The 23,735-nt window shown below is 42.2% G+C and overlaps 1 protein-coding gene across 1 annotated transcript in view; it reads right to left on the bottom strand.

Annotated features, from left to right (window-relative positions):
- Positions 1-23,458, bottom strand: part of CBWD1 (COBW domain containing 1) — a 61,919-nt gene extending 38,461 nt beyond the window's left edge. The window contains exons 1-6 of the mRNA XM_018571252.1: positions 23,359-23,458; positions 20,151-20,155; positions 12,309-12,414; positions 9,772-9,858; positions 5,188-5,284; positions 2,926-3,017 (exon numbers count right to left, since the gene is read on the bottom strand). Coding sequence (XP_018426754.1) covers positions 2,926-3,017; positions 5,188-5,284; positions 9,772-9,858; positions 12,309-12,402 — 370 coding nt within the window. The 5' untranslated portion in view covers positions 12,403-12,414; positions 20,151-20,155; positions 23,359-23,458. The remainder of the gene's footprint in view (positions 1-2,925; positions 3,018-5,187; positions 5,285-9,771; positions 9,859-12,308; positions 12,415-20,150; positions 20,156-23,358) is intronic.
- Between the last annotated feature and the right edge of the window lie 277 nt (positions 23,459-23,735).

Genomic DNA, 23,735 nt, shown 5'->3' with positions numbered 1-23,735 from the left:
TCACCTCATTCGAGAATACCTGCTCAGGGAATGGACCAACGAGACACTTAATTTCATGGCTGTATAACCAGTTGCGAAGTGACGTTGCCTCACGTATGAATAGACCGGTGGTATCCATGCGTACATGGGTCGCACATGTTCCTTTTGGTGCGACACAGGGAACCCGCCAGCTCATCCGCAGATGTTATATGTATAGACAGTGAATACTAGCTGGCAATGTTTATTCCTACTGTTTCTTTCCTTTTGTTGGTCCGACCGACCTTAAGGTCAGTACACCTTTTGTTAACGCATATCGGTACTTGATTTATACCAACGACTGTACTCATTGCATGCCATGTTACTTGTTGAAAACTAATAAAAACCATTTGAAATAAAAAAAAAAAATTCTGGGTGATCCTGGCATGGGGGTCCTTGTTCAGCCACCTTCTATTAGAGGGTGGCAACGCTCTGTCCCTGTCTCCCAATTGTTCTCCAGCGTTGTTACCCTATCACTTACACCCTAGATGGAGACTATAAGCAGCTATGCAGACACACATTGGTCCATCGTTGTCACTATCAGGAAGTCAATCCAGAGAAATAACTAGCATCTAACTAGCCAAAGCAAGAGCAAGTGAATGTAGACAAGTGGCTGCAAAGAAGCTGCAGATAACCAGTAACACTGAGAAGCAACAAATAATGAAAAAAAAGGGGCAAACTGTATTTTATGAAAAAAAAAAACAATAACATGGCAATTGTTTATAATGCGGATTGCTTTAGTACACTTAATGTCATCCAGTTAGGGGTGACTTATGGTTTACTATGATAACCTTAAAGGATTGTTTTAAACTTTTGGGCTTAACCCCTCTCCTGATTTTGCCACGAAAAACTAATAACATGTTTTAATTTTAGACTGTTAAATGCAGCTTTTATTGTGTTACTTAAGGCAAATAGACTGATTTTGGAAGCAGGTACTGTGCTTACATTTTTACATTGGTGGAGAGTGAAGGAGAAGAGGAAGTGCTACAGATCTGTGATTGAAAAGACTTTGTGTTCACTAACTTCTGCAATGTTTTGTGTGGCTGCTCCTACCTCTAGCACGTCTGACGTCTTTTGTATAATTGTCGTAGCACAGCAAATCCTTCTTTATATTGTCCCGTTGGGTCCAAAGCTCCACTCCAGGGTTAGGGAACCTCATATGAGGCATAGCAAGACTGACAGCCACAGACGTTACTTCCAGAGGCAGAGGCATGATGGGATTGTAGTTTCACCACAGCTGGAGTGCCAAGGTTGCCTATACCTTCCCTATTCCATAGAAGCCTTGGTTTTCATACACTGCACCAAGGATGGCCAAAATGCCTGAAACAGATGTATGCAGCTTGGAATAAATGGCTCTATAATACTAGGCACTAACTGTACTATACACCAGTGGTTCTGGGTGAGCATCTGGCTTATGGGGCATACAGGAATGAATTGCATCGCCCTGTCCATAATAATACTAATACATAATGAGATAATGAGACATGTAAATACCTTCTGTTCTAAGAAGACTCTACCATGCTACACACTGACTCAGTTGGAGGGCATTTTGATTCCTTTAGTCCCTTTTATGTATAGTTATACTATGTCACTAATTGTGTACACTACAATTTTGACTGAGACCCCGAACACACTTGGGTGTACGTTTAATAAACCGTGATAAAACTAGCTTTATCACGAATTAACTTTACTCAGCAGATCACTTTGTTTTTCTCGGCTGCAAAGAGGCTGTTTAATAACCTGCGAAAAGAAAACGTATCACACGAAACAACTGTGAAAGGCAGTGATAAGTCATCACGGTGATCAGTAGAGAAAGCAATGTGGGGAATGTATTCTGAGCTGCACAATGACATCCTTTGTGATAAACTACAATCCTCCTGACAGGATCATAGTTTACTCTGCCAACCCACCCAATAACAATATTACAAAGCACCTCTATAGCAAAGTGCAACAGTTATTTCTCTGTTAAAATTATGAAAAATGCTAAAAAGCAGGATTTACATGTTCTGATTTGTTCAGCATAAACCAGTCCAAAATCATAAATCGAACTACCAAACACACCGAAAAGGTGCTCCGCACTCCATTTACTAATTAAATAAAATCCCAATGTAATTAAAGCATGTACCCATGTAGATAATCGCCAAATGTGATGAAACACCCCCTTCACCTTTGCCTCACACTCACCTCTTACTCATATAACCCCTTTGGTGTCCGTAGCAATCTGGCCCTTTTTGCCCTGTCATTGTTCCACATTATTCCTATGTTTCTCCTTCCTCACGCCCAAACAAATTCTCATTTGTTTTTTATGGATTCAAATTTGTCTTTTATTTGATGTGACATATGCATCTGGCAATTTTTTTTATGAGGGAGGGATACACAAAAATGCCACCCGGGGACATCCCAAAATTATTACTTTTGACCCTACCAATGTATGGATAATTATTGCCGCTAACAGAGAGTAATGCGTAATATATTTGAAAAGGGTATATCATATGTCCGTTATTTCAGTTTATTTGTCGAGTAATATGTGCCCTATTCATTTGTCAAAACAGGACAGACAAAATCTGTGCTCCTACATTACATTTTATTCTCATTGAGGACACTAAGGGCTAGTTCACACCAAGCACGTTCCAGGAGCATAGCAGTTACAGACCAGATCAAAACTGTGTCCCATGTATTCCAACGGTATTTTTGGCTCTAGTTCACACCACAGTGTTCAATTCCAGAGCATGTCAAAAAACTGCAGCAAGCCTTATTTTTGCTGCTCTGTAACGCATGCAAACACAGGCATCATTAACCCCTGCAATACCCAATCATGTTCCTCTGGTGTATATGACTTAGTAAGAGCAAGGGTAAAATTTCCTTACAATCAAAAAATAAATAAAATTGTTTGAGTGCAAAGTATAGTACCTGGATCTGCCAAGCCTGTTGTTTCCAGTAGTATGTAATCAAACTTTCCTTTCTTCTGCATTAGATTTTCAATTGCTTTTAAACCATTGTCCCTGAAACAAAATAGGACACAGTTTATAGCATACAAGAAGAGAGCACAAGGTTGACTGTAGAATAACGATGTATATCAGAAGATGTGCTAAATGTACATGAGCTTAAAGTGTATTTCCACTTTTGCAGTCAAATTTGGGAAGACCCCATCATATTTTTATTATGCATTCCCTTTGTGCAGATTCCATGCTACTCTTAACTCTGTTTGAAAGTGAAAGTAGAGGGACAAACTGAGCTTCCTCTCATTAACATACAATGCTTCTTGGAGGACGCTAGTTAGTGTCCTCCCGTTACCCTAAGGAGAACTATGGGGAACAACGCTGACCCCATAGTTCTCCTTTAACCTTTTATAAGGACAGGCAGTGTTCACATCTAGTTGAAATGAAATCTGCCATGAAAGCAGCGACAGGGTTAATTAGAGTAAACAACTTCCTACAGACCCTCCTTAACAGTAGACATAGGGGGGAGCTAGGTAGGATGTCTAAGCAAGTAGAAATCACTTAAAAATGTAAGCAGTAATTTTGAAATATTTTATTTAAAATATGCTATGTAAATGGGAACATGTAACAAATATAAAGTAGGGTTTATCTTGCTTTGGCTGCAAAAGTGTTGTTGAAAATGTTTTTCTAGGTAAGGTGAAGTTTGGGGTAAAAGAGGCCTAAAGAAATGTTCTGCTATGGAACTCAGCCTACCCTCACATTCCATCCATATTAGCCATTTGCAAGTTCTCCTATTCCTATGAAGGAGCCACTAAAGGGTGCACAATACAATATTACTGGGCTTTCTCACCTTTAGCAGATTCTCCATATAGAAAACTCAGTTAGTGACAAAGTTAGCTCTCTTAAGGCTAATCTATTATAGCCATGCTGAGATCTTGGACAACAGTGATTACCCAAAAGAGGATTCAAGGCATGGCCCACCTCACCCAAAAAGCAGAGAGAGTTTTGGGCTCTGCCAGTTTTGGGCAGAAATGATAGAAAAGTCAGCGTTATGACAAATAATTTGACATCTGTATTTCCTGAACCTTGTTTTAAATGTATTAGCATCCATCCTGTGAATTTGTTTAGTTTTGGATAAAGTTGTGAGAACTTAGAGCCACTTTTATAGCCATTAAGGAGATTTGCCTACTCTATTATTCCTAGGACCACTGTTACCAGAACAGAACGTGAGGAAAATTTTAATATTTGAAGTAACAACTGCAAGATGACATTTCCCTCACACTGAAGAGATTTCTTCTTACTTAGTGTTATGTCTATAGGACAGGAAGTGAAGGAAAATCTCCACAATGTGACAAAGATGCAAAAAAAACCTTGACCGGGCTTTTACTTATTCCCTACACTATCCACTAAAAAACAAAATTTTTGTCTTTAGATAAGACTTTGAATTAAAACATCCATTTCAATCATGACTAGTAGCTGCCATTTCAAATCGTGATAGTGTGAGTGCAACAAAAAACGATGAAATGAGAGCAAAGCTGACACACTATCTGCAAGGCATACAATATCAATGCATTTGGAGTAGGAAGGGAGGTGTTTATGTAGCCTCAGGGTTCACAAACAGACCAGCTTATTTCAGTTAGGGGAAAAGGGAGTCTGAGAGGCTGATTTCCAGAAACTGGAGCCCCACAGACATCAGGGCATAACAGCCATACTGCTTAAGCTCACCTTAAGCGTTACAATCTGACCATATATGACCTTTATACAGTCTACTTTACATTTAACAATATTATGTAATTTGGGGGCTTACCTATCCAATCGGTCTGTATCCAATCAGACAGACCATTACAGTACATAGTTGTTGGTAGATCTACAGGAGATTGTAAATTCAGATTGTATAGTGTGGTGAATTTAAGACGTCACCACAAGATTCTGTCAGACCAGGGCTGAACAAACCTCAGAAGACAGGTAGCCAAGGCCCCCAACTTTCAAGGTTTTCCCTAAATGTTGGCAATAGAGCTGGCTCCTAAAAAAATTACTCCTGGACAGGACAGACTGGATCCTGAATTCCATAACAATGTGTCCACCCCCGAATTAGACATTGTTATAATGATTTTGTTTTGCCGTTAATATCTACAGGTATTGCCTCCATCTTCTTTCTTTGTAGCATCATCCAAGAAAGTATAGTCATTGCCTCATTCTGTATGGGCACCTACCAACATCAAACCATACTTACTTCACTGAGCAGCACAGGCAGCCATTTCTAAGTTCCAACCATTCCTCATACAACTCGCCAGCTTGGCTGATAGCTAACGACTTTTCTACAGCACTGCCTGCAACACATACAAGATATATTTAGCAAATGAGGTGCATAACATTTAAAGACCAGATTCTGACAAGACTTTTTTAGCTTTCAAGAATCTTGGAAATGGGTCTGCATTGTCACTTTTATCCCTGTTGGAAAGATTTTCCCTCACTTCCTGTCTCAGTAACCACACAGAAAGTGATGACAGAGACAGCAATATCATCTTAAAGGTTCTAACCATTCTCTGCCCTGCATAAAAGTTATTGTGTTTCTGTCTATGTCCCCTGAAGATAAATTGCTAATTTCTTGCCTGGCCACATAAAAAGGAAGTTAAAAAAACAGTTCTAACCCTTAGCTTTTTTTGTTCAGAATAAAAAAAAAAAATTATATACAGTTTTGGCTGGAGATTGGATGGAGGTTTTAAGATTACTAAAGGCAATTCTATTCTCATCATAGAGCAGTGGCCTTTTGGCAAGTACATTAAAAAAAACAGCGCACTTTCCACTAGCGGTGAATAAGATTATCTTAATGGGACATAAAACAAGCTAAGGGATAACAGCTACTTGCCAAGTTCTCTAAACTTTGATCCACTGTTCCTTATTTGTGTTCATTTTCACCTGGCGCTGACTCGAGTATAAGCCGAGGGGGGCACTTTTCAGCCAAAAAAATGGGCTGAAAATCTCGGCTTATACTCGAGTATATACGGTAATGTTTTAGTTGTCATACCTACTATACCTAGTTAATAGAAGAACTTTAACATTCCCTTGGGAACTGATGTTAAATGCAGGGCTTTATGCTATAATTAGGACTGTTGAATAACTATACAAGGTTCAACGGTGTTTTGATGCCAGGGAAACAATATAAAACAAAACACATAGAGAGCAATGGAACATACTATGTATTGATAATTAATCGCTAACAGTAGCACAATGCTCCAAATTTCTGCAGTTGCTACTACATGCGACTGCATGTGTAGCGATTTCTAGCATTTAATCAGGAGATTGTGAAAGAGGATCACACTCTAGCAAAAATCACTTGTGTTTGCAGTATTAAGCTGGCCAGACATTTGTAGATTTTTGTAAAAATGTTCATATGAAAAATCTCGTCAGAACAGTCGATAATTCCATCAAAGACTGTTGTTTGAAAATCAATTGACTTTTACATTTGATTTTGGAGATGAATGGAGTCTCAAACCAAAACCACATTCAATGTTAGAATTTTGTTACATTTTTCTTCCTGCTCCTTCGATTTATTTTTTTATGTCACCACGGTCAAAATTGATTGTCATGTTGCTCCCATTAACTATTACAAAATTGAGCATTCCAAAAACAAGAACATTTTTTTTTTTCTAATACAATTCTACTGGTGTACAGCCAGCTTTAGTCATATGGCAAATGTCAGCCCATCTAAACTTTCATGGCATAAGCACTCTCCCCAGTGGATCCAATTTTGGTTGGCTTGTACAGATTTTAGGTCCCAAAAGCAGGTAGAGTATACTGAAATTTGATCAAAAGTGGCTGCAAAACACAGAAACATCTAATTTTTTTCCACTTTAAAAAAGATGATGAACACATACAGTATGTATGGCAAAAGCAGCACCTGGCGGTTTAGTTAGAGATGTAGAGCTCTAATTACACACCTTAGTGGCTGAGAAGAATTTAATGAGGTACAGCATACCATAACATGGTGCAATGTGAAGTAAGCAATTCATTGGATTTCCCCTTTCAGTTTATAGGGATCCCAACCTATTAAAACATCAGCTTTGCTGGGGGAAAAAACAAACAATAACCTCCAGACTAGCTATATGTATTGCAGTGTCTTAAGCAAGCTTAATTGAAGATGTTTACCTGCCTCGGTTTTGGAGATCTGACATAAGCCTTGCTCAGCTCCTCTCATTTATTCTCAGTGTTGTAATTAGGGATGGGGATAAAATGGGGCATTCTTTTACATGTGCTCCTGCTAAAAGTGTCTCACCAAAATTAAACTCTAGCTGCAGGGATGCCTATAATATGACTTTCTGCAGACTTCTGGGGAAAGCAGTGAGACATTCACAAGAAAGCTTACGAGATATTTTGGAAGGCATGTTACATGGTTACAACAACAAAATAACTTGTCTAGTAAGTAAATGTCGTACAATTTTCAATGAAAGTGTAGCATTCCAATAAATAGCAATTCCAGGCAATATATTAAACCAAAAAGTGAGCAGCTAAAGGTGGCATACATTGTACAATTTTCGCTCAGAAATCGTACACAAATGGTCTTTCGAGCAAAAATCAAAAAGTTGATAGTACATCACCGATTTTCATTTTGGTTGTTGTGATCGAAATTTTTCGATTGGTCAGGTTGGAAAATGTTTTTCTGACTTTGAACGAAAAGCAATGAATGGGTTTTCGCTCGTCAAAAATCTCAGCAGGAACACAGCACATGCACAAAAAGAAAATATTTCAGACGTTCATCAAAAATTGGTTGGTTACTATGGCTAACGAATGATTTCTGAAATCGACATTTGACTATGCTTGATGGGTATTCAGGCTATAAATCGAACGAAGGGTCGTGGCAGAAACAAAAATTTCCCAACAAAAATCTACTAGTGTATGGCCACCTTTAGACTAATCAGCAATTGAGGCTGTGCTAACATTAGAATTAAAAGAGAACTATGGGTTCCCTTCTTCCTCCCCTCTATGCTGGGGTGAACGTGGAAAAATTGGACCACAATCCTTCATATTTGGTGGGCACGTGACGCCATACGTCAGTATTGGAAAATCGTTTTCAGATTCGTTTTCTCAATTACTAGCATCCCTCAGTTCATGCCTTCTCCCCAACTAGCTCTCCTAGGTATGGGCTTGGATGTCTGGCCCCTTTCACAGCGCACCTTTGTAACTCATACACTAATAGCTGCTAGACTGGCAATTGCCAGGAAATGGAAACAGATTACTACACCTACCCTATCAGAAACAATTGACATACTCAACACCCATGCCCAATTTGAATGTATTTTTACAAAAGTACGATGTAAGGGGGAGATCTTCCCCAAAAACTGGAAATGCTGGCTCGATTACCCTCGATGCACAGTATATTTAACTTGATAAGTGACTGGAATTTGTATTACTCTCATTGGTCCTTCTCTCTACAGACTTCACTCCTCGCTTTGTAACCTCCCCTTACTCCGCTTCTCTCTTCTTCCTTGTTCCTATACGTATTTCTATAAGCTGTACAACAGGTGCATGTCCCTGTTACTCAGATGTACCATACTAATTGTTTTTTTTTTTGTTTTTAATCCTGTCTGTAAAGTTTTAAACTTTAATAAAGACTTCATGTTTAAAAAAAAAAGAGAACTATGGGGTTAAGTGTGAGTGACAGCGGGCTCTGCCGATCTAGAGGCAGAGCCGGCTGTACCCGCCCGCTTCCCCGTCCGTTCTGCCAGTCAGTGCTGAAAGATCAGAGAGGGGAGGGGGGAATCCCTGCTGGAAGCCGTGACTGACAGTCACCGCTCTCTGCAGGGAGATGATTGAGAAGTGAGTGAGCGATGGTATGTGTTCGCTCACTTCCCGATCTATTGAGCCGACGTGTGACAGTTTAATTGTCACACGTCGGCTCTAACTATGAGGATGAGTGATCCTTTAAATTTACCTCAAATTATATTTTTGTGTAATCCACTGCAACAAGCCCTTGTACACCCCCACACAGCATCAATGGAAGTGCACTGTGTAAATGGTGTGCAGTGCAAAGTCCTCTCCCTCTGCTCACTAGATCACCAATAATCCTGAGCCTGGACTTGGTGTGAACCCAGTTTGCCAGAGGTCGCCCAGGTGCGCTAAAAACTGTGACTGCCACCCCCTCCTCCTTACCCAATCAGTTGTGGATAGTCACACTCCCCGCTCCGCAGCCATATGGCACAGAGAGGCAGTGAATGACCCAACGGCAACCGCCACCACTGATTGAGCCAGGAGGGGAAAGTGGCAGTCACAGTTTTGAGTGGGCTTTGACAAGTGGGTTTCGCACTCATTTCTAATCACTAATCACATTTAAACTTCCAATGAATATTTGAATCTGATTTGTGGCTGTAAGAAACCCCTCAGTACTGACCCTTTTTTAAAGCAGACTTTCTGTATGAGCTAGGCAGCAAGAAGCCTGAGCTGGGTGTGTTTGGCAATGGCTATTCTCGTCACAAGCAGAGGTTCTCAGAAAAAAAGAAATAGAACTGCTGAGCAGTGAGGCTATACTCCTTTTAATCAGCTCAGTGTTTTCCAATTCTGACTAGACTGTACAATTCATTCAAGAAAGAAACAGTTGCTATATTAAAGTATTTCCACTAGATGTCAGAGCTGTGCCATCAACCTTAGAGGAAACAATGCTTTTGTACCCTACAATCAGCCACCAAAGACTATAACAAAACCAAAGCTACTTAATATTAAACAGATAGTAGCTAAAATCACTATATTGGTTTATTTTATTTAACAAGAAATTATGTATTCCACAGCCTACTCTTCTTATAATGATCAACAACATATTTACCTTCACCAAACTCATTAACAATGACTGCAATTCTCTTGTTGTGCTGCTCGGTCAGAATATAATTCAAAAGAGTTGTCTTTCCAGCCCCTATAATATTAAAAAAAACAGAAAAGGTAAAGCAGAAGTAAAGGTTAAAAAATAAAGAGCCCCCAGGAACTTTAAGCCATAGTGTGATAGTATGCACATCAGCAGACTTACCTGCCAAAGTAATCCCCTTGAGTGCTGTGATGTTAGCGCTCTCCTCCCTCACTGGCGCTTCCATCTTCATCCCTGTCTTCTTCCAGGATTGAAGACTTCAGCTGCTTGATTGGCCAGGCCCAAGTGAGGTAACTCCCACGCATGCACACGGAAGTTACTTCATCTCGGAGCAAGGAATTCTGCATGCGCAGCTTAATATACATTGTTGCCGACAAGCAGGACAGGAGGATCTATGACAGAAGAGACTCACACAGTCTCTTCTGTCATATTATGCCTGCCAGTCAGCAGTTTTTAAAAGAAACACTTAACTTTTACTTTACAATGAATATTTAGGAAAAAGTACTGCAAGGTTGACTTTTTATTCTCTTTTAGCTCACTCACCGTAACTTGAACAGCTATACTTAGCAAAACATATATAAGAAGGAAAGATGTAACAAATACCTCTTCTGAACTCCATAATACGAGGTTTAACCCAAGATAGTCTCAATCATCACTTACAGTATACTTGAGGACATGACTGAATAATTATGTTGCAGAACACTAACTTAGTATTTGTGATGCTGGATGACTTAGTTAGCGGCAGCTATATCATGTATCTTCACTAGATGTCGGTGTTTTGCTAGCAAATATTTACATATGAGCCAGGAAAAAAAGGGTAATGGGTACAGGTGAAGCCAAACTTTTTTTGGCTTTAGTTCTATTTTGGGTCACAGGAGTCCTCTTACTAATGTACTCCTGTGACCCAAAGTCATATAGTAGGCTTATACCTACCATATGCCGACAGCCGCACTGCAGTCAGGAAGGATCCTGACAATACTGTTTGTATCCACCCAGCTGTCTGACTGACAGCTGGCTCGGCCTCTCTAGAGCTAGCTGTGCTTGCCCCCTCCCCTGTCTGCCCCTCCAGTAAGCACTCCTGCGGGGAGCAGGGACTGACAGTCAGTACTCTCTGCAAGGAGAAGACCATGAGCTGAGCGATCAGCAATTCATGATCACTCAGCATTTAGTATTTAGAGCTGGCGTGTGTCCTAAACCAGCCCTAAGTATTGGGAACAGTATATTTTACTCTCCCAATACTTCTCCTTTAAATACAACATATTCAGAATCACAAAATACTTTCAGTTCCTCTCAGAGGGTACTCATCAGGGTGACTTTAAAGCTGCTGGTCCGTATAAAGTGCAGGCATCTAGGGGTGGCAGAACACACCTGCAGCACACTAGAGTCTCTGCCACTGGGGCCGAATCTGAGCCATCCTGGATGTGCAAAGCTCCACCATTCCATCATAGGAAGCTTGTCTGCCCCACTCAGCCTTATGGCAGGCCATCACAGTAATGGACCAACAGGAACATGTGGGAGGAAGCAGGAAAGCTGCAACACTACCATTAGTTCCAGTGCTTTACTCAATCAGAATACGAAAGGCACAGTTGGATAATTTAAAGCTGATCTCCGTGCCAATATAAACTGCTTTGCCTGCTGTCAGTCCAATACCGAACACGCTTACAAGAGGGAAGAGCACAGACATGACATCACTCTTGTGCTGCTGCTTCCTCAACACAGGGTGAGTGGATCCTGGACTAGGTTGTATTGCTTAACAGCAGTGCAATCTGGAGATAGATCCATAATCTGACTGTTTCCTCTGACAGGGGTGTCTAGATCATACAACTAGTTAAACAGAATTACAAACCATGTTGCAGGTAAAACAGTTCATATATTTCAACTGTGTATTAAGCTGTTTGCCTGGGGTTCAGCATTAAAAGGCCTTCAGTTTTTTCCAATACAGAGCAGATTTTGTATCAAAACAAGCACACTATAAAATACAGTTGTATATATATATACACAGTTCTGTTTTTAGATTTAAATTCCAACTTGTGGACAGGCCATTCACATCCACATAATTACATGGTTTTAGCACGCGGTAATGAGCTTTAAAACAAGCTTAGATTGACATATGTAGATGCAGGCACTCCCCAGTTAGACTTCGATAGAAAAAACAAGTAGTAAAAGTCACAGGATTACAAACTTAGAATAGTGCTTGGGAATCGTCTGCCCCATCCTTCCTTGGCTCCATTTTTTGCTAAAATGAATAAAAAAAAGCACAAGGAACAGACAATGCAGCACACAGTAGCACTGGAACAGAGAACACTGTCTCAATTGCTGCTAAATTAGACATGTTGCTTGATGTTTCTCTACATTTATTTAATCTCAATGGCAGTGACACACAGTTTCTGTCATGCCTTTAACCCCTTATTTGACAAAAATCTCAATGCAGATGGAGGGGACAAAATGACACCCATGTGCACATACCCTTACACTTATTTTTGTTTAGTTTTTTTGCTCACCCAAATACCCTGTGATTATAGTGACTGGAATCTTAGACTGTGTCTGATGGTCCGTAATGGGTACAAGCTCCGGGCAATCTTCATCTTCCTCCATGATAACTGGAGACTTGTCAGCAGGTGGGGGGTTTGGCCACCGGCAGGGGCCGCCCCTAGGCTGTAATTGGTCTTTAGTTTTGTGCCTAGCGTCCTTCTCCTGCAGGTGGCGATATTACCCTACCATTCAGGATCTACGATCTGTTGCCTGTGTCCTTCTATGAACGGGAGAGAAAAAAGGGTTTAATGTCACTTTAAATCCCCTTTAACCAGTTGACATCCGCGGTGTTAAACCCCCTTCACCTTTGTTTTCATCTTGGGTGTAAAATTAAAAAAAGATATACTCGCCTGAACCTTGGAGCCGTCCCTGCAGCCTCTCTTCCCCTTCGCTCAAGCTGTCTAAGGTCCTGCGAGTCATCATGTCCTATACGGTGTATTGGACTTGAGGACCCCGAGGGACATTTCATCACTGGAGTGGAGGAGACAAGATGCTGGGACCGGTCTAGCAGCCAGCCGGCTCCAAGGTTCAGGTCAGTATTTCATTTTTATTTTCATCCCTAGATGAAAACGAGCATTTAAGAATATGTCTGCCTGGAATTCTTCTGTAAGGGAAAACATTATTTGTAGTAGGTGAAGGTAAAGAAATATCTTTTAACCAAGGGTACCATTCTGCTGAGTTAGCAAAGCTGAGCAACTGTGGCTATAGGTAAATCTCAACATTGCAAACACACCCAGCCATCAAACCCAAGGGAAGAAGTAACAAAGGTTCTTTGCATATAGTAAAATAAAGCACAACCATTTAGGACAAAGTGCTACCACAAATGAGTAAACAGACAAGAGAAATTAAGCTGAATGAACCCTTTGTCCTAATCAGAAGGTTTGATAAGTTCATGTCCTTGTTGTGCTTATTACTGGAATTAAGAAGGCCCATAAACAACATCAACCATTGTTCTCATCCTGGTTACATTTTCACAGACATCCTTGATGATACTAGCAACCAAATGAATCTCCAATCCTACAAGCAGTGTTCTGTGCATAAATACTGGTGAAGGTCATCTCTGACACAGCGCAACTTACAAAAACATATGAAATCTAACAATAGTAATTAGTAGGGATGCACCAATACCGGTTTTATTAAGATCGAGAACGAGTACAGATACTTTTCCTCAAGTCCACCCGGGTACCAATCACTGATACCTTTTTTTTCGTGTCATGTGGCTGTTTTTTTAAAACAATACAGACTGATTTTAGGACAGTGGTGGAGCTCCAGGTCCCACTCACAGCTGCAACCGATGTCTACAAATCACAGCAATACATTATACAGCTCTGCATAATACCACCAGCTATAGGGAACTACAAATCCCAGCAGCACATTATACAGAAATGCAGAATACCATCAGCTGTAGAGGACTACAAATCCCAGCAGTACATTATACAGCAATGCAAAATAATATGAAGCTACATACCCTGTGTGGCTCACCAGGGCTGTACAAGATCTCAGGAGGCTGTGTATGGGTCCCACCAGGGCTACGTATGGGTCCCACCAGGGCTGCGTATGGGTCCCACCAGGGACGCGTATGGGTCCCACCAGGGACGCGTATGGGTCCCACCAGGGACGCGTATGGGTCCCACCAGGGACGCGTATGGGTCCCACCAGGGACGCGTATGGGTCCCACCAGGGACGCGTATGGGTCCCACCAGTGCTGCGTGTAGGTCTCCCCAGGGCTGCTCGGGTGGGTGTGGGTCTTACCAGGGCTGTTCCAGGTCTCCCCATGGCTGCTCAGTTGGGTGCGGGTGGCAGGAAGGAGGAAGAAATGTGCGGCCGGACCGGCGCTGTAAAAGACAGCTGCCGCGAGGTCCCCAGCAGACTGTCTGAGGTCCCCAGGAAGTGCAGGACCTCACTGCAGCCACTTGTGTTTAGAAATATAAACCGCCGGTATCGGTGCTTAGTATCGGGGCATTATCACGAGTACGAGCACTCCTGAAAATGGCCTGTATCGGTGCATCTCTAGTAATTAGTGTATCACAAAGTATGTTGAAGTTGGTTGAATGATTATGTTTATTAGAGACTACTTCCATCCACTGGAAATCACAAAGTAACACAGTCACTTAGTAACGCAAACACACACACCCCAAAAGGTTGAACTCGATGGACCCGTCTCTTTATTCAGCCTTAACAACTATGTAACAAAGACCTCTCTGTACAGGCAGAGAATATGATACATATGATACATACTGTGTGTATCTTATTAAATACTTACAATGTATGTAGCTTAAAACAAGCTTCTGTTTTGTCTAACAAGACACTTTTTAATCTGATGTATTAGGTTGTTATGGCAGCTTTAGAGCATACAATGTCTTATTTTTTTAGTAAATTAGTGGAGAAACTGTGATATCAGCTTTCAATGCCCCCAATGTATGGATGTATCTAATCCTAAGAACAATAACGTAATATATCTTATACAGGTGAAACTCGAATAATTAGAATATCGTGCAAAAGTTCATTTATTTCACTACTGCAACCTAAAAGGTGAAACTAATATATGAGATAGACTCATTACATGCAAAGCAAGATAATTCAAGTCGTGATTTGTCATCATTGTGATGATTATGGCTTACAGCTCATGAAAACACCAAATCCACAATCTCAGAAAATGAGAATATTACATGCAATCAATAAAACAAGGATTGTACATAGAACAATATCGGACCTCTGAAAAGTATAAGCATGCATATGTACTCAGTACTTGGTTTGGGCCTCTTTTGCAGCAATTACTGCCTGAATGCGGCGTGGCATGGAAGCTATTAGCCTGTGGCACTGCTGAGGTGTTATGGAAGACCAGGATGCTTCAATAGCGGCCTTCAGCTCTTCTGCATTGTTCGGTCTCATGTCTCTCATCTTTCTCTTGGCAATGCCCCATAGATTCTCTATGTGGTTCAGGTCAGGCGATTTTTTTTGCCTTTTCCTGACAATCCTCTCCAGGCTGCGGTCATCCCTGCTGCTTGTGCACCTTTTTCTTCCACACTTTTCCCTTCCACATAACTTTCTATTAATGTGCTTTGATACAGCACTTTGGGAACATCCAACTTCTTTTGCAATTACCTTTTGAGGCTTTCCCTCCTTATGGAGGGTGTCAATGATGGTTTTCTGCACAACTGTCATGTCAGCAGTCTTTCCCATGATTGTGATTCCTACTGAACCAGACTGAGAGACCATTTAAAGGCTCAGGAACCATTTGCAGGTGTCATGGCTTAATTAGCTGATTAGAGTGGGACACTTTGAGCCTAGAATATTGCACCTTTTCACAATATTCTAATTGTCTGAGATTGTGGATTTGGGGTTTTCATGAGCTGTAAGCCATAATCATCACAATGATGACAAATCACCGCTTGAACTATCTTGCTTTGCATGTAATGAGTCTTTCTCATATATTAGTTTCACCTTTTAAGTTGCATTAGTGAAATAAATGAACTTTTGCATGATATTCTAATTATTCGAGTTTCACCTGTATACACATGTATACACAGGGCACAGGAAGTTAATATGTGAATGGATATTGGCAAATCAAAGCTGTAAGGACAGCCTTGTATAACTTATCCCACTGCTAGTGTCTGCATAGTGCATCACCGCTTCTGCCTGTAGTGTCTGGACACAAGGCACTCTCCAGCCTCCATAATTGTGAGTACCTGGAGTCCTCTCTCAGCGAAGTGGCAGATCACCCTCCAGGGCACACTAATTTAGCCTGCCATCTCTTGAATAGGGTATTGCTTAGCATTGCTTATCGCTTCTCGGCCTTTGGCTAAGATCAAGTGTAGTATCTGTTCTTATCAGTTGTCGGGAACTGAAAGTCCGCTGTCGCCTATGAGGGGTGGATGGACGGACCGGTAGGTTCCTGGCGTAATTGGTAGGGAGCCGGATGAGGTTCCAGGCCCCGGAGTTTTCGACCCTAGTTAAAGGGGTGGGCTCCACGGGGAGGGATCTCTGAAGGTGAACTATCTCCTGATGGGAATGGATCCGAAACTTGATCAAGGCTAGAGGGTTCGGGGGCGGCAGAAGCCCGTGGTGTTGTGCCCCCTTTTTTCCCCATAGTTCTCTTAAGGGTCAGGGGAGGACATATACTAGTGTCCTCCCGTAACCCATAGCTCAGTATATCACGAGTTAGAGCTTGCAGTATACTGAGTCCGTCACAGCCGGGACGGATCCCGACAATGATGTCATTTCCCGATCTATTGAGCCGACATGTGACAGTTTCATTGTCACATGTCGGCTCAAACTATGAGGATGAGTGATTTTCACTCACCTCATAGTTCTCCTTTAAGAAATGGGCTGTGCCTGTCGTAGACCCAGCTATTTCATGTTTGAAAAAGACTTTAACGGTCCCTGTGTAGAGGATGTTTCTGTGTTCTAGGACCATGAGAAAAAGAAGTTGGAAGCCCTCTTTTAAGCTGCCACCATGGCAATATGTCAAACTTATCTGTATGGTCTTGCAGGATCAAAAGGCATTTTACTTATTGAACTGATATAACAACATTTTTAAGATGGTATATTTAATAGACTAAAACAGATCAAAAAAGAAAAGTTCTTTCTTAAGGTTTACATACACTTTAAGGCAGGGGTGCCCACAAGGTCGATCGCGATCTACCAGTCGATCGCGTAGCGATCACTGGTAGATCGCCATGTCCTCTCCTCCCGCCGCTTCTCTGGATCCCCGCTGCTCTCCCCAGCGGGGATCCGAGAAGAAGTGAAGGAACCGGCAGCGGGGGAGGGCGGAGGAGAGAGCCGCTGTCACTAACTCATGCAGGGCAGTGAGGAGAGAGAGAGACGCTCGGCCAGGATCTGACAGCCGGCGCCTCTCTCTCCCCTCACTGCTCGTCCGTTCTGACACAGCGGCTCCGACCCCCGCGCGGCTCGTCGTATCCCCCTCTGCCCGGGAGAGCAGGGGGATCCAGAGAAGTTGCAGCCCCCCTGTGCGTGGCCGAGCGGCAGAGGATCGGTACATGTCACTAGTATGTACCAATCCTCTGTGTAGGACAAACACTGGAGCGATCGGCTGATCACTCCAGTGTTTGTAAATAACTGGGGACACATAGTACTATGTGTCCCCAGTTATAAATGAATGAACAGGATGTGATTTATATCACCTCCTGTTCATTCATAAGTTTCTCAATGGGGAGAAGCACTCTGTACAGAGGCTCCTCCCCATTCAGAAACAGCTTGATAGTAAAATATTTTCTTAATGAATGGGAAGCCTCTGTGCTTTCCATTCATTTAGAATAGAGGCTGCAGAAAAAGAGATTGAGGACTTTGTGTCCTCAATTTCTTTTTCTATTTTAAAAGGGAAATATCAGGGGGCTTTTTAGACCCCTAATATTTCCCCGAAGCCCCCCCAAGAGTAAAAAAAAAAAAATATTATGAAAATTTAAAAAAAAATAATGAAAATGAAAAAAATAGTAAAAAATAAATTAAAAAAACGTTGTTTTTTTTCCTTGCCTCAGGCGCAAAAGGAGCTGGCTACGGCTATGCTCCCGTGGTGCTCGTGCGGCTGCCGGCTGAATGTGTCAGACGCTGCAGATGGAAAGGTGCAGGACACCCCATGTGCAACGTCGGCCACACGAGCACCACGGGAGGACAGGACGCCGGGACCTGTAATGTACTGGAATGCACTGGAATGTAAGCAGGCCGACTCCCTGCGTTCCGGTGCGGGAGGGGGTGTGGAGCTGTATTGAAGTCAATGGCATCGCCCACAGTGCGATCGCCCGCACTCGGAACGCAGGCATATTAGTGCCTGCATTCCGGTCCAGTGCGATCTGCAAAAATAGTGCTCGCAGCATTTTTGCGGATCGCACTGGACTGGAACACAGGCACTAATGCAGGCGATCGCACTGTGGGCGAGGGGCCTGCCTGCGCAGCCCACGCCCCCTCCCGCCCCTGAATGCAGGTGTTTTTTCGTTTGTTGATCTCAATGAGCTCGTCATTTGAAAAGTAGATCTCCAGACGAAAAATAGTGGGCGCCCCTGCTTTAAGGTAACCTGTCAGAATAGACATATGGGGCTTTTATGGCTAAACCACTTCTGTAAATGCTAGCTGATTTTTTAGCTTTAATACTTTCAGGGACCGGATGCACATTACATGTTTTGACTTCACTTGCTGCATGCATGTTTTGGGTTAACCAAAGCACTAAAATTATTTTGGCTTGAGTTAATCATAATCAACTTACGTTTATAATAATATGACGTGACAAAAGAGCGAGAGCTTCCATATTTCTGTGTTCGTGTCCATATGTGCCTTTTGGCCTCTGTCTTTTCATTTTCTGTTATACATTGTCTATTGCATGTTAATTGCCAATAAAGAAATACAAAAATTCTCTATTTAAATGTTCACTCATTTCTAGTCAAAGTTTAAAGCCCAACTCCCAATTCATTTATTTCACTTTGAATACAGTGAAAAGAGGGAAAGGAACATTTTATTGGTGTCTGTGTCCCTATTAGGGAGTTTCCCTTCATCTCTTATCAGGACAGGAAATGATGGGAATCTTTTGGATAGGCAAACGCCTTTTAGTAGGGTGAGGAAAGTTTAGAACTTCTGACAATGATTTCTGCAGTCTAAGCTTTCTGTCCCGGTGACGCCTGCAAACCCCATTTTTACGAGCGTCACAAGAACAGGAATAGCAGGGAACGACAACATTTTAAAGCAGCAGATCTGATGAAGGATGCATTGAGGGCAAGTGGAATAAATTACACTCACCTTCCCAAACGCTACACTTTCAGAGCTGATTCACACTTTAGCAATCCCAGTCACACATCTAGGGAATGCAGCCCAAGTGGTACCTGTTCTGTGAATAAAATATACAGTTTAATAAATTAGACCAAGTGTGCCCTTCTGATCCATCAATTGTCTTCCTCGGTAGATGAAAGCCTAGAAATAAGGCCGGTGCCCTTCTTTACATAATCATTATACTGGTTGAGAAGATTCACAATGAATGTTAAACTAGACGCATTTTGCATTATGATAATAACTGGTCCTTCAGGAAAAGCGGTACATATGCAGTACACCTACAAAGTCACAGTGCAGCCAGAAATGCTACCGTAATGACCAGAGTTAGGGATTTCTATTCTGCATACCATACATTATTAGTAGATTGAACCACTTCCTGTGAAATGGCTACCTTGTGTTAAAAGACAGAAATAAAACAGGACTGCATCATAGACAGGGATAGTTTTTTAGCATGATCCCAAAACTTTGTAGAGCAGACATTTGCAAAAGTCCTCTTTTTAATGTTTACTCAAACTAACATTTCACTTTTTTAAAGTAGATATTAAAGTTTAATTCTGTAGAGTTATTAAAACAATATATTTTTAGAATGTGTTCGTATACAAACATCTTTAAATATATTTGAGGCACAACAGCACATAATTTACTGAGAAAAAAACATGTATGAAGAAGACACTCCCCAGTTTGTGGTCAATGTGTTTTCCACCAAGGTGGTTAGCATGATAACAAAGCAGATGTTTTATTGTTGTCGCAACGTATATGAAATAACACCAGCTTTCAGTAGATGCAATGTCATACTGTCCTCCGATGTTAAGCATTTTGGCAAAGATCACCAAACTGCTGTTATGTATTTACAGATGATACATTGCTGCAGTGATTATAACGTTACATTAGATGTATCTTGCAGCATGCTTCCATAGACAATGCACTTGTATCGGGCTGCCAGTTTATCAAGTAAATAGCCAATGGCCTCATGTTGTGGTAGTGTCAGTGCTTCCTACCTTACTAAAGTTTGGGTCAAAGCAGGAGATGATGACTTCCACTGTGTGATGGTGACAGGTACACCCTAATATAACCTGGTTAAGATCAGAGATGGTGGAAAACAGTCTTCCACATTTGTTTTTTTTTGGTAAAATAAACTAGGTGCAATTTTTTTGGGTACAAGTATTTTTAGCAGCAACAAAACGTACACAAGAAAAAAAAAAACAGATAAGCATACCAGGACTTTAAAATCCCACATTTGATAGAAAATGACCAAATAAATAACCTAACCCCCTAATTAAACTAAATCCAATCCTTAAACCTCAACACAAACCCTCAAACTTATCACTAAGGCTAACCATACACTTTTCGATTTCTCTTGTGCAGCCCCATGCGTTGAACAAGAGAAGTCAGTTGATTCCCACATTCACAATAAACAGTGTGGATGGATGACTCTACGCTGCTGGCTATTGGCAGGTGGCAAGGCTGTCTGAATACCCAAACAGTGCCTATATCTGATTCCTGGCAACAATTTCCCCCTTGGATTTTGCGTTTAGCCAATTGGTGCCAACAGGGCCACCCATGGCTCAAATTCCAGCAGACTTAGCAGGGATCACCTGAAAATAAAGCTGTGTATGGCTATCTTAAGGCTAAATCTATCACTTAACCAAAGCTCTAAACCTCATCCTAACCCCTAGACTTAATATAACACAACGAAACTTAAACACACCCCAAAACCTAACCCTTTAAATTTACCTCCCTTATCAGAGCCTACTCCTAAACCTAACCTTTAAACCCTAAACCTTAAAGCTCACAGATTCAGGTGAATAGCCCAATCCATGCATTGCTTCCCTACCCACCATTGCGTAGCTGCACTCCCCCTGCTACCCCATTCACCTACTAGAGCCCCATAAATATACTCTGGGGGGAATTTATTATAACTGGAGAAGACAAAATCTGGAGCAGATGTGCATGGCAACCAATCAGATTCTCTCTTCAGTTTGTTCAGGTAAGATTTGAAAATGAAAGACAGAAGCTGATTGCCATGAACAACTGCTCCAGATGTTCTCTGCTCCAGTTTTGATAAATTCCCTTCTCTGTATTTCCGTGCATAGAGTAGAATCTAACCCTGTCTACTTCTTCCCATGAAGAATCACTGGGTTCCTGATCCCGTTGCTCTCGTATAATAATGTGGTAAATAATTACCATAACAAAAAACATTAATGTGCCAAAACAACTGATTCACGTTTATTCCAGTATAAACACCTAATAATGCTGTTCAGCTTTTAAAAACACATACTCACTTAGGGCCGGTTCACACCACAAACGCCACGTTCCAGTGCGTTTGGCCTCTGGAATGCACTGGAACGCAAGCCGACCAGCTCCCTGCATTCAGGGGCGGGAGGGGACGTAGCGGGGCATTAAAGTGGCCTCTGCGTTCTGGTCCAGTGCGTTCAGCAAAAATAGTGCTTGCGTTCTGGGTGTGGGAGATCGCACTGCAGACGGGGGGCGTGGCTGCGGTGCCATTGACTTCAATGTCCCTGAACGCAGGGAGCCGACCGGCTTGCACTCCACTGTGTTCCAGAGGCCGAACGCACTGGAACCCGGAGTTTGTGGTGTGAACCGGCCCTAAAGGCATAGTCCACTTTTTGCAAAAAAATGTATAAATGCACACGCATTGATTAAAATATGCATCTATAATTTATTGCATCAGAGTCTGCAAAGCATTGCAACTGCCATCAGTGGATGGCTGATGCAATGCGCAGGTTTCTGCAGACTATTGCACCAACCCCAGGTCTGTACAGAGGTAAAGACCCTCAATTATAAAGTGGAGGAAGTAATCAATGAACTACAAGTGTGGTGACGTCACTTGATGTTCGGATCATGTTGAGCTCTACGAGTGGGACTCTGCGAGTTTTTTTTTCATTCACAGATTCTGTGAATGAATGACATGGCTCTGCGGAATATATACAGAAGCCTGCTGGGAAAAGAACTCCTGCCATTTAGGTAAGGCAGAAGACATTTCAAGACTCATGACTTCCAGAGGCAGAGACATGATGGGATTTGTAATTTCATCACAGCTGGAGGACCAGAGTTTAGCTAACCCTGATAAAGATCATCCTCCCTTCCCCCCTCAGGTCACAGTGCTCAGGCCTGGTGATTAATAATGATGAGCCTGAGCTTGGTGTGAACCCAGTTTGCTCCGAACTGTGACTGCCACCCCCTCCTCCCAGCCCAATCAGTTGTAGAGAGGCCCAGCTATACTTGGGCTTGGGCAAACTCAGACGAACTGGGTTTGCACTAACCCCAGGCTCATCTCTAATGATTAGCACTTCAAGCACTGACTGCTCTATATGGGGAAGAAGGGAGATAGTCAGGGCCATCCATATGAGGCAGCCGGAGGCTCATTGGGGGGGAACTGGGTATTGGGGGGGAGCAGCAGTGGGTGGCCACAGCCTCCCCGGTTGCTAAGAGCTCTTAGCAACCTGTGACGCTCCATGCAGCTTCCCACTAAGCTCAATAACGTCAGCAGTTGCCAGGAGCTGAGCGGGACACTTTGGATGGCGTCCCACCGAGCTCCTGGCAACCAATGACGTCAGTGAGCTGGGAGGGACACTGAACAGAACCACTGACAGTGCACCCTGGTGTCCCCCCACCCCCGGAATGAGAAATAAGCAAGTCCTGCCCCCAACAAATACTGCTCTCTGACAGCACCCCCACCACGGAACTACATTGCCTCAGGCGGCGAATACCTTAGGGACAGGGTGAAGAATGTAAGTAAAGGCTCCTTGCCATGCCTGCTATTCTACAAACCTGTCACTTTGCATAGCCAGGGCTCTCTAGTGGGGGTGGGGCTAAATTTGACAGAGATGCAAAATTTTGATCACATAGACAGCATTCTATCACAACATAATAGGCAGGCAGCTAGATAATGCACATGTCAAAATACTGTATTCCGTTTTTAATACACTTTCATTTTCTATGTAACATACCTTTTATGGACTCAATAACACATTAACAATAATTAGTATTTAACCCATTCATTAAAGAAAGCCCTCTACAGAAACACTTCTCTCTGTTACCCAGTTATAGCAAACCGGCTTCCCTGAAATTCTCAAAACTACAAGTCCCATCATGCAAAGCTACAGGAAGCCTATATATGTCTGCTGCGAATCCCAATTACATGCTGCGAGCTGGGGACTGATTTTTGCTGGATCTCCCCTTCTGCAATAGCACACCCTCCCCCAACACAACACAACATACATCACCCTGAAGGGATCACTTCTGCCTGCACCGATCAAACATCACACTGCAAAGACATCATGTGCTGTAAACACATCCAGCTTCTTCCTGTGCAGCTGCGAAAAGCTTCCTCCTTCAACACGTGTTATGGTCACAGAGCTCCAGATGCCACAAGAGGAAACCGTGTTTACCTAAGGAGCAAGATTCAGATTGTAAACAAACTGCAGTCACTTCATGGAAGGAGCTCAATGCTTGTAACAACATAACCATAATAGTTCAATAAACACTCAATAGGAAAAGCTGTGTTTTCACACATCATTATTGTTGTTGTTATTATTATTATTATTAGTCAGCCCTTGTTTTCACTTTATTTTGCAGCCTTTTATAAGTTTCTATGT

The sequence above is a fragment of the Nanorana parkeri genome, unplaced genomic scaffold (assembly GCF_000935625.1).
Source record: "Nanorana parkeri isolate BGI_ZX_2015 unplaced genomic scaffold, ASM93562v1 scaffold1713, whole genome shotgun sequence".
Lineage (NCBI taxonomy): Eukaryota > Metazoa > Chordata > Amphibia > Anura > Dicroglossidae > Nanorana > Nanorana parkeri.
The sequence above is the reverse complement of the archived record's forward strand: the minus strand, read 5'-3'. Positions and strand labels throughout refer to the sequence as shown.